The sequence below is a fragment of the Mandrillus leucophaeus genome, unplaced genomic scaffold, assembly GCF_000951045.1.
Source record: "Mandrillus leucophaeus isolate KB7577 unplaced genomic scaffold, Mleu.le_1.0 Scaffold215, whole genome shotgun sequence".
NCBI classification, from domain to species: Eukaryota; Metazoa; Chordata; class Mammalia; order Primates; family Cercopithecidae; genus Mandrillus; species Mandrillus leucophaeus.
The window spans coordinates 1,470,090-1,481,451 of record NW_012102199.1 but is presented as its reverse complement, the minus strand read 5'-3'; the positions used below and the strand labels follow the sequence as shown (position 1 = coordinate 1,481,451).

Below are 11,362 nucleotides of genomic sequence, written 5' to 3'. Positions count from 1 at the left end.
CCATTCCAACCATCCAACCAACCAACCCGCCATCCAACCATCCAAACATCATCTGCCAGGTCATCCATCCATTCCCATTCCAACCATCCAACCAACCAACCAGCCATCAAACCATCCATCCATCATCTTCCAGTCCATCCAGCTGTCCCCTTCCAACCATCCAACTAACCAATCAACCATCCATCTATACCCTTTCAACCATCCATCCATCCACTCACCCATTCCCTTCCATCTATCCACCTGCTTCCAACCAACAAACCAATCCACCAACCATCCATCCCTTCCAAGAACCATCCACTTATCCATCCCTTTCCAACCACCCATCTCCTTCCAACCATCCATCCCCTTCCAACCAACCAACCAACCATCCATCCCCTTCTAACCACTTCATCCAACCAACCAACCAACCATCCATCCATCCCTTTCCAATCATCCATCCACCCATCCATCTCCTTCCCCCATCCACCCTCTTCCAACTAACCATCTCCTTCTAACCACCCCTTCCAACCAATCAACCATCCATCCATCCCCTTCCAAGCAACCACCTCCTTCCAACCAACCATTCGTCCATCCCCTTCCAACTAACCAACAAACCAATCATCTATCTAGCCAACCATCTCTTTCCAACAAATCAACCATTGATTTATCCCCTTTCAACCAACCATCCATCCATAATCTACCCATCTATCCAATTCTCTTACAACTGATAATTTGTTTTTCAAAAACAGATCTATTTTCCATCTGCTATCTACCACCCCTTCCAATCAGTCTCTCACTTATCCACCCACCCCATCATACCCTTCCCAGCACTTTGGGAGGCCGAGGCAGAAGAACTGCTTGAGCCCAGGAGTTTGAGACCAGCCTGGGTAACAAGTGAGATCCTGCCTCTTAAAAAAGAAAAAAAATGGCCAGGCGGGGTGGCTCATGCCTGTAATCCCAACACTCTGGGAGGCCGAGGCAGGCGGATCACTGAGGTCAGGAGTTCAAGACCAGCCTGATCAACATGGTGAAGCCTCGTCTCTACTAAAAATACAAAAATTAGCCGGGCATGGTGGCATGTGCCTGTAATCCCAAGTACTCGGAAGGTTGAGTCAGAAGAATTGCTTGAACTTGGGAGGCAGACGTTGCAGTGAGCAGGGATTGCACCATTGCACTCTAGCCTGGGCAACACAGCGAGACTGTCTCAAAAAAAAAAAAAAGGAAAAAACATTAGCCAGGCATGGTGGCACGTGCTTATAGCCCCAGCTACTTGGGAGACCGAGGTGGGACGATTTCTTGAGCCCAGGAGTTGAAGGCTGTGGTGAGCTGTGATGGTGCCATTGCACTCCAGCCTAGGTGGCAGAGTGAGACTCTTAAAAAAAAAAAAAAAATCACTTTTTTAACTAATAAAAAATTAAAAGAAAAAAGAATCAAACCTTGACCGCTATACTGAAGAAAAAAATTACAAGAAAATCCCAAACTGTTGTTGGTCAGTGCATTGGTTTCCATGAGCTGTTTCCCATTTTGATTTAATGGCCAAAGAGCTGCTATTAAATCAATCGCGTGCCTCATTTTTCAACTCACCACATCTTAGAATTATAAAACAGATTTGCTTACATCAGATGTAAACTACTTGAATGGCATTTTGTATTTTACGTGCATTCTTGAGTGACGAGACTTAACCCACAAATAGAGTGCTGTGTGCTCCTCGATTGGACAACCAATGTAACATGGCCGGGAAAGGGCAGTTGCTGGCATCAGGGTGAGGGAAGAAGGGTCGCGACGGTGTTTAGGCACTAAATGCCCCCAAAGTACGGGGAAGTGATTTGATTCCGTCAAGAAAGCGCCATTGATACTGAGCGCAGTGGACTAGGAAATCACTAGCATGGTAATCATAAAAAAGCAAGAAACGAATGAGAGGGTGGATGGGGAGGGATTCACGCAGACTTCCCTGGAGGCCTCAGAGAACCCTGGGACACAATGAAGGTCACAGAGCTGTCACAACTTGTAGCATCTGCGGCTGGGGTGGGGCAGAGGCAGGTTCTCGATCTGCCATGCTTATGAAGACGGTGAGCCACTAGTTATCAGACACTAGCCCTGGCCCTGCCCAAGTGACCTAGGAAGCTTTTCTCCGAGGCGTGGCTCTCTGTCCTTGCACACCGTGTTGTCTTTCTGGCCCTCATCTTAAGTGGAATGCAAAGGGCTGTGTGCCCCCTGCTAGCCTGGGGACTCACCGGGCATGGCCTTGTCTGCTTGGGTAGTGTCCCCAGGCCGGCACTGCCTGGTGCTGATGTCCCAGCCACACCTGCAAACTTCCCCCTTTCCCAGCAATGTCCCATGGGGTCTGGCTGGGCCCTAAAAAGCAGGATCTAGGGCGCGTCATGTCACTGCTGCTAACGACAATGGCTGGATCCCAGAGATCTACTCGGGGATCTGGGAAGGACACACACTCACCAATTTTTTGTCCATTTTTGCTTTGATGTCTCTGGCGAGAGTGAAAAATGCCTGTGGAATAAGCACACTGTGAGTCCTCGGGATGGCAGGACCCCGAGTCCTTAGCCGCCTGTGTACAGCAGATGTGGCAGGACAGCTTCCCAGGCGTGGGCCTCCCATTTGGCCCTTTGATGCCCGCCTCTGGCAGTGGGTTCAGCTGGCCTGTCCGGCCCCAGCTCCTGTCCTTCCCTGGCTCCTTCTGCCTCCCAACCACCCTTACTCTCTGATGCCAACTCTCCGATGCCAACTCTCACTTCTGCAGAGCACCTTAGCATTGACAGGACTTACCCATGTGCCACCTCCCCTAAGCCCTGTGAGATGGGGCGACACTCAGTTGGCCAGAGAGGAAACTGAGGCTCAGAGAGGACAAGTGACTTGTCCAAAGGCACCCAGCAGTTAACTGATCGATCCAGAAGAATCTAGAAGGAGTGCCCAGTTCTTCGTCTCTGACTCCTAGGTTCTGTCAGCTCTGGCCTCCCTTCTAATGGTCAGGGAAAAAGGCAAGCAGCTCTGTGGCCAAACAAGCTTCACTCGGAGTCCTTGCCTGGCAGGGCTGGGAGTGGGAGCAGGTTCATCTCCCAGCACAGCCAAGGCTTGAGCTGCTGTCACAGTCTTGAGGAGGGGACACACAGAGACAGCGGGAGGCTAATCCCAACATACATCCCCATGACGTGGGAGGTTCTGGAGAGGAGAGCGGCTTGGGGTGCAGAGGAAGGCCCAGGGGAGGCTGAAGGTGTTCTTGGGGAGAGGCCCCCTGGGCTGGGCCCTGACTAGAAAAGGGAACCTGGCAGGCAGAAAACGGGGCACACAGGAGGGGAACGCAGTGAAGTATTGGAGAAGGGAGCAGCCCAGGTGGCCTGGGAGGGAGGAGGGGGTGGGCAAGGCCTGAGTCCTGGGTGGCAAACACCAGCTGTAGCCGGCGAGGGAGGGCCTTCCGTGCCAGGCGAGGAGTCTAGCTTTTGTCTTCACGTCAGCACAGAGACTTTAGGTCAGGAGTGACATGGAAGATCTGCTTTGGAAACATGACTAGGATGGGGAAACATCACAGGGTCAGCTGCAGGGCTGGGGTCACCCCGTGGAGAGGGGAGGGCGGCATGGGCCCGGGTCCCATCAGGGCTCCCTGCTGCGTCTGGGCTTTTGACCGGGACCTCTCCACAGTAAGTGGTGTGGCTGAGAGTGTAAACACAGGGCTGGGTCTCCCTGAGCCTCAGCATCCTCACCTGTAAAATCGTGCCTGTTCTCCAGGGCTGCCCAGAAGCCCGTGAGATGCATCCTAGGTGCCCTGTGTGGGGCCTGCCCGTGCTGATGGCACCACATTCCCACGGGCTGCCTGTGCCTGGCACATGGCATTGCCCAGGAAATGTCCCTCAGAGGACTGACTGGCAGCCCTGAGCCCGAGGCTGGTCCCTCTGGCAGGACCTCCTCGGAGGACGCCAGCTCCCCCTTCAGCTTGAAGGAGCCGATCCTGCAGGCCCCATGTCTCCCAGCAGGGCCCAGGACTCACATTTTCCACGTTGATGTTGGCCTTCGCGCTGGTCTCCATGAACTTGATTCCATAGTCGAGGGCCAGCTGTGAGAGAGGGAGGCACACGCGTGAGCTCACCAGCTGCCGGGCGCATCTGAGCTTGCCCAAAACAGGGGCTGAAGGCGGGGCTGGCGCCAAGAGGGAGCAGCAACGGGACTGGGGCTGTGGCAGTGACTTGATTCTATAGTGGGGAGCCCAGTGTGAATGCCCCTCCACAGTGCCGCGCAGGGCATGGAGTGCTGGGGATGGCAGCTGAGACGGGAGGGGGGCGGGGGCCTGCTGGGATCAAACCATGGCTCCATTCCCCACTCCTGTGGTCTTAAAAGCCTGGAGTGGGACCATGGTAGGTTTTGATGAGCTGCCCGCAGAGTGCACCCAAGAAGCCCTGGCTGGGTGTGTGCTTCTGCCATCCCACGGCACGTGCCCCACTGGGGTGACCAACTTATCCCAAGCCCCTGGGGCAGAGAGGGACAGGGGAAGGCACCGGGGAAGGCCTCTGCACAAGAACCCCAAGACCCCGAGGCCCTCTGCCCCTTGTGCCACCATGCCCACCTTTTCTCCCCGTTCCTTGGAAACTTGTCTCTTGTCATTCACATCACACTTGTTCCCGAGTATCATCTTTTCGACGTCTGCAGAGGCGTGCTGAGAGGGAGGGGGCAGATGGGGGATCAGACTGGATGACACAGGCTAGGTGCCTTTGCCAACACACAGCCTGTCCCCAGAAATCAGAGCAGTGGGGTCAGGACTGCTAGGTACAGCCTGGCGTAAGGGACAAGCTGAAGCTCAGAGAGGCCAAGCAGCTGGCCCCATGTCACAGTCAATGCCAGGGCCGGGGCCAGAGTTCTAGCTGCTACTCTGAGCAAATGTACATTTTCTGAAATGCTTTCTGGCAGCTTCTATGGCTATATCAATCAGGCCCCCGCACCTGGGCTGCTGGGCGGGTCTAGCCTATGGGAGGTGAGTGAGGCTGAGATATTTACCCCCAACCTTTGCTTTCCTCCCTCCCTCCCCAGCTCCTCTGCAAGAGGCCCCAGCTGTCGTCCTGGGACCTTCTGCTCTGACATTTTTTTGTTGTTGTTTTGAGATGGAGTCTTGTTCTGTCTTCCAGGCTGGAGTATAGTGGCATGATCTTGGCTCACTGCAACCTCCGCCTCCAGGTTCAAGCGATCCTTAACCTCCCGAATAGCTGAGCTTACAGGCATCTGCCACCATTCCAGGCTAATTTTTTCTATTTTTAGTAGAGACAGAGTTTTATCACGTTAGCCAGGCTGGTCTCGAACTTCTGACCTCAGGTGATCCGCCCACCTTGGCCTCCCAAAGTGCTGGCATTACAGGCGTGAGCCACCACGCCTGGCCCTGACATTTCAACTCTCTCTTTTTGGGCTCCAGAAACAGGCCGTGCCTGAGGTGGCCGCAGGCACTTCACCACACTGTGTGGTGTTGCCCTAACTCTGCCCTCATACCCAAAGGTGGCTCCTTCGTCAAGCCTCCCTGGGTCCCCATGGAGCGGACCACACTTCCTGGAGGACAGGGACACTGGAAACTGCTGTCTTCCTCCACCAGCTCAGACTTGGTCTCTGGAACGTACTGCGCCACTCCCTGCCTTACTTCCCATGAACCAGAAGGTGGCTCCTGCCCGCTGGCCAGAAACAGAGACCTTTCACAAAGACCAGGCTCCCCTCTCCACAGATGAAGACAGCTTCCCCAGCTGGGGCGCAGCCCTCTCAGGCTCACTGGGGAGGTGGGCCCAATGCAATGACTCATAAATGATGGGGTGGCCTCTCGGCCTGGCCTGGGAGGTTCATGAGTCCTGGGTGGACAGTGATACGCCCTTTTGCTGTGGCTTTATAGATGGGAAAAGTTCTCTGGCTGTGCCTCAGACCTGAAGCCCCACCTGGTTAGTTATCAAAAGCTGCAGGTGCCGGCAGCCGGGAAGGCTTTGGGGGTGAGGTCAGCTCTTTGGGGAGCAGGAAGATGAAGATGCTGGCTTTGGGAGGGGAGGAGGGGTTGGCCTTCTTCTCACCCCTCTATGGTTCAAAGTCTGAACACAGGTCGTTTGCACCAGGTCACACCCTGCTCTGATATAGCTCAAAGTACAACTGACGCCTGCTCACCACACCCTCCAACTACAAGGGTCACACCTGTGCTAGACCCTTCCTTCTCTAGAAAGCACCCAACACTCATGGTGACCACAAGCTTGGATATCCTTTCTCTTATGACCATGACACTGGCCAGATCCAACAGCCCAGCTGGAGGGGTGGGATCCAAGGGGCTCTGGGATGGGGCCAGGCCAGTGTGTGGTCCCTGGGGTCGGCTGCCTGCATCTCAGTCCCTGCTCCCACCGTGTCCCTGACTAGGAGGCTGTTGGCAAGTGGCCTGTCTGTGTCTCTGCACCTTGGCCTTCTCATGGGTAAACCAGAGGGCTCTGGGACAAGGACTGAAGCAGGGACAGTGGGAGGTGCTGGCGGGCCTCACCTCCTCAATGTTGCGAATCCAGTTCCGGATGTTGTCGAAGGACTTCTCGTTGGTGATGTCGTACACCAGCATGATGCCCTGAGCGGGGAGAGGAGACACAGGTGCCTGATGGGCTGCAGGCTCTGGAAAGGAGGCCGCGGCGGCACCAGAGAACAGTGGTGGGGAGCCCAGCACCCACTACACAGCCAGGCCCATTAGCTGCCACCCTCCCCACCACTGTGGAGCCCTGGAAGCCAGCCCCCTCCTCTCCATCCCTGTGGCCCTTCTGCTGGGTTCTGGCACCAGCCTTGTCCTGCCCCCTGGGCCACTGAAGTGACCCTTCTGCCTCACAGGCCAGTCGTTGCCACGCCCTCGCTGACAAGCCCGGCTGGCTCCCCTCATGGCCCACGGGGCGGTGCAGCCTGATGCTGGGAGCTGCTCCACAGGCCCGCTGCCAGCAGTGCTCCCCTCACGCTGACCCTCCCCTGCAATTGGCCTCCTCTTCACCCCTTGCTCGCCCCACGCTCTGCCTGAGCCACCTCTCAGGCACAACTGAGCCCAGGGAGTCCTGACCCGACATCCACGCAACTTCCAGTGACCCCACCACAGAGGGAACCAGCTGTGTGAAGATGGAGCCGGGAGCGCCGAGGCCCTTCCAGTTCCCTAACCTAGATGTGAGCAACTGGGAGACGGCCCGTGGGTCCTGAAAGAGCTTCGGGGCAGCCCCGCCTCAGCCTGGGTCCACAGCCTCACCACTGCTGTGGACAAGGGCAAACATGCCCATGCAATGCAAGGGGAAACTGAGGCACAGAGAAGTGACCTTTAAAATTCAAGCCTGGGGGGCCTAACTCCAAAAGCACTGATGACACCTATCCTCTCAGCAATGTCCCTGGGCCTTTTTCAGCCCCAGAACCCACATGCAGGAGCCACCCTCTGACGGTCTGTGTGTGGTTCTCGATGTCCTTGCGAAGTGCCCACAGTGGGCCAGCCTGCAGTGCCATCACAAGTTCCCCTTGGTTGCCGGGCATCCTGGGCTCCAAGGCATGTGGCCTGCTCACGTCCAGGCCTGGCTTTCTTCCTTCCTCCTCGTACCTGCTCCCCAGGCCCAGCTCTGCATCTGTGGCACCTCCGAGGGCACTGATGACTTCTGCTGCTGGCCAAGTTGTCTGAGGCCATCCAAGTTTGCAGAGTAAGGACACAGGCCATGTGGTAATGGTGAGACAGGTGTGGGTGCGGGAGTGTGGGACAAAACCACACAGATGGGGCAGGAAAGTCACTGCAACCCCGAATCCCTCCGGGAATTCGGGGACATGAATAATGGCCTCACAGTCAGCTGCAACCATGGCAAAGAAACTCAAGGCTGCAGTGGCCCATGACGTCTGCCATGTCCCAGCCACGGTGGGCACACCCTGTGACTGTGACATGGTCAGGGACCAGGGGCATGGGGCCTTTCATCCAGGGACCAGACCCTCTGAAGGCCCAGGATTCCTGCCTTCACCACTAAGTTGTGACATGTGCCCAAGACTCAAATTCCTGGATTTGTACCTATTTCAGGGAGCTGAGGGGAGAGAACCTGGACGTTAGTGGGGCAGTGGGTAGAGCTCTCTCTTAGAATCAAGCAGAAGCACCTGGAAAACACTGAGTCAGCCATCCTATTCCAGGTTCTCCTGGAAACAGCCCTCAGGGCTCCAAGTGACTATGTTCCAGGCCCCCGTCTGGGCAAACCTCACAATGGGTCTCTAGGCATCCAATGCTTCCCAAACTTGGGATTTTGAGGCCCCAGGGTCTAGGAGTATGCTGACAGAGATGAGGACACAGCGGCAATGGTGGCGCTGTCCCATATGACTGCTATTGGCTACACAAGGCGCTAGGGCACAAGAAACATAGCTGCTTTGACCCGAGGAGCTGGATTTTCAATGTTTTTTTTTTTAAATTAATTAATTAATTAAGTAGTTAAGCGACGGATTCTTGCTCTGTTGCCCAGACCGGAGTGCAGTGGTGCAACCTCAGCTCATCGCAACCTCCGGTTCCTGGGTTTAAGCGATTCTCCTGTCTCACCCTCCTGAGTAGCGGGGATTACAGGCACCTGCCACCATACCCGGCTAATTTTTGTATTTTTAGTAGAGATGGAATTACACCATGTGGCCAGGCTGGTCTCCAACTCCTGACCTCAAGAGATCTACCTGCTTCGGCCTCCCAAAGTGCTGGGATTACAGGCATCAGCCACCGTGCCTGGCTGGATTTTCAATGTTAATTGGGTAAATTCAAATAGCCACATGCAGCCAGTGGTGGCATCTGTTCAGGTTAGCCTGGGTCCAGGAGGATGGAAAGTCACAGTTATCTTGGTGCTGGTTAAGGACGTGGGTGCTGGAGACAAACAGCCCAGCCCAGCCTAGCCATTTACCCGCTGAGTGAACTTCAGCAGGGAAGGCCACCGGGCCAAACCTCAGGTTCTTTGTTATATAACAGGGATGACAATGGCGCCTGTGAAAAGGGGTTCACAGCCAAAATGCAATGACACAATCTGAGCTAAGACCTGGACCCACTGTCTGGTGCAGGGAAGGGCTTGGTCATCAGGGCAGGGTGGAAGGTGGCTATTTTGGCTCCGAGAAGATCGGGACAGGCCCCAGGTCACACAGCTTTCTCCAGAGGCTGAAGCTCCCCAAGACCCCAGTGCCCTCAGGCCCTTGCCCACCCTCCACTAGAGCACTGTGAGGTGGGGGGGTGGGAAGAAATACATTAATTTTACTGAGGCACACTATGGCTGCAACCCACACGAGTGGGTTTCCACAAGGTTTCAGATGCCGCGTGGGATGCTCTAAATACATAATGCCTCCATTCATCTCCACCCTCCACAAGTCTTTACTGAGCAGGTTCCCCCAGGCCAGGCAGATGGCAGGGACCGTGATGTGGTGCTGCCCTCATCGAGGAAACAGGCAGTTGCCTGAGCAATTAAATGATGGGGTGTGCCAAGGAAAGAGTAGGGAGCAGAGGGACCTGGGAATGGGGAGAGACGGCCATTTATCCTCAGCACAGCCTGGGACACAGTGCTATGCTCTGTTCCATTTTCCAAGTCAGGAGATGGAGCTCAGTGGGCAAGCCAGGGTCTTAGGCCAGGTCCAGGGGCTCCACCTCCTGCTCCCTCCACCCTTGAATGCCCTGCCGTGTACACACAGGGCCCCGAGACAGGACCTCCTCCCATCCCTGGCCACCTTCTGCATCTAGTTAAGGCCTGGCCCAGAGAAAGTGCTTGAGAAATGTTTTGAGGGATGATGAGTGAGTCTTCCCGTCATGTCATCCCGCCTCAGGCCTGGGTGACAGATATAACAGCTGACAACCCAGGGCAGGTCAGTTCCTGGAATATCTTCAAGCTTTTGGTAGCAAATTCCATAGAGACAGATAGGAGTCATGTGACCGCTCCTAAAAGTTGGGGCATGCCGGCTCCGACCGCACTGAGCTCACCTGGAAGAACCGGCTTCCTGTGTCTTCCTTCATTCCCATAGAATTATGTTTCCACTTTATTTAAACCCTGCATTGTCTCTGCAGCCAGAAGGCGAGGTATGTACATGGGGGTGGGCTGGGGCACAAGCCTCTTCCTGAGACTAACTTGGGACCAAGGAGCCCTGAGGAGTTGGGGCACAGGCTCCACAGAAACATCTAGGCTTCGGTAACCAATGCACAGTGACGCTCCCATGTTGACTTACACAAACAAACAAAAAATCCCTACCATTGCGCCCCTGTAGTAGGCCGTTGTGATCGTCCGAAACCGTTCCTGACCAGCCGTGTCCCTAAACATGAAGAGAAGGGATATGAGCAACATTAAAGGAAAATAACTGTCCCCAGTAGGAGACAAGGAGCATCTCCCTGGGATGCCTGGCTTTCTCACGGGTCATCCGCTGTGACACCTTCTTCTGCTGAGGCAACACCTTCTAATCTCCCTATTATTACAGGGAATGACACTGTGGCCTGGAGGGGTTAAGGTCATTTGATGTGGCAGAGCCATAATGGGATCCCTGACCCATGCATCTTCTCTTCTGCACCTTTGCTTCTAGGGAATTCTCCCTGGAGTTTCTGGTTCACAGAAGAGCCAGTCATGTGGCTCAGGAACATAGCTCTTGCTGTTGGGGGTGGCTGGGACTCCGGAAAAGCTTTCAGGCCTGCCATCTTGGTTTGAATGGTGGGGAAAGTCCCTCCTCATCTGCATGACAAGGAACACAGGGCCTACTGCCCAGGAGGTGATGCCTGGGTAAGACGCACCCATGCCCAGTCCAGCTTCTGGCTTGAAGGGTACTTAGTGTTTGGTTCAAAGGTAACCTAACTGGCTGGGCGCAGTGGCTCGCATCTGTAATCTGAGCACTTTGGGAAGCCAAGGCGGGTGGACCACCTGAGGTCAGGAGTTCAAGACTAGCCTGGCCAACATGGTGAAACCCTGTCCTTACTAAAAATACAAAAATTAGCCAGGTGTGGTGACACATGCCTGTAATCCCAGCTACCTGGGAGGCTGAGGCAGAAGAACCGCTGGAACCCGGGAGGCGGAGGCTGCAGTTAGCTGAGATTGCACCACTGCACTCCAGCCCGGGTGACAGAGGAAGACTCCGTCTCAAAAAAAAATGGTAACCTAACTGGCCTGGTGCAGTGGCTTACACCTGTAATCCTAGCACTTTAAGTGGCCGAGGCGGGTGGATCACTTCAGGCCAGGAGTTCGAGACCAGCCTGATCAACACAGTCAAACCTCATCTCTACTAAAAATACAAAAATTAGGCGGGCATGATGGCGCAGATCTGTAGTCCCAGCTACTTAGGAGGCCAAGACACAAGAATCGCTTGAACCTGGGAGGCGGAGGTTGCAGTGACCTGAGATTGTGCCACTGCACTCCAGCATGGGTGACAGAGTAAGACTGTCTTACTCTGC

The 11,362-nt window shown here is 55.0% G+C and overlaps 1 protein-coding gene across 3 annotated transcripts in view; it reads right to left on the bottom strand.

Moving 5' to 3' along the window:
- The window catches only part of RAB8A (RAB8A, member RAS oncogene family), a 28,708-nt gene that overhangs the window by 7,199 nt on the left and 10,147 nt on the right, over positions 1 to 11,362 (bottom strand). For 2 of the 3 annotated variants that reach the window (XM_011980598.1, XM_011980597.1), the window contains exons 3-7: positions 10,179 to 10,239; positions 6,473 to 6,550; positions 4,550 to 4,639; positions 3,977 to 4,042; positions 2,434 to 2,484 (exon numbers count right to left, since the gene is read on the bottom strand). In XM_011980598.1, the coding sequence (XP_011835988.1) occupies positions 2,434 to 2,484; positions 3,977 to 4,042; positions 4,550 to 4,639; positions 6,473 to 6,550; positions 10,179 to 10,239 (346 nt within the window). The remainder of the gene's footprint in view (positions 1 to 2,433; positions 2,485 to 3,976; positions 4,043 to 4,549; positions 4,640 to 6,472; positions 6,551 to 10,178; positions 10,240 to 11,362) is intronic. The other variant, XM_011980599.1, reaches the window with a different exon arrangement.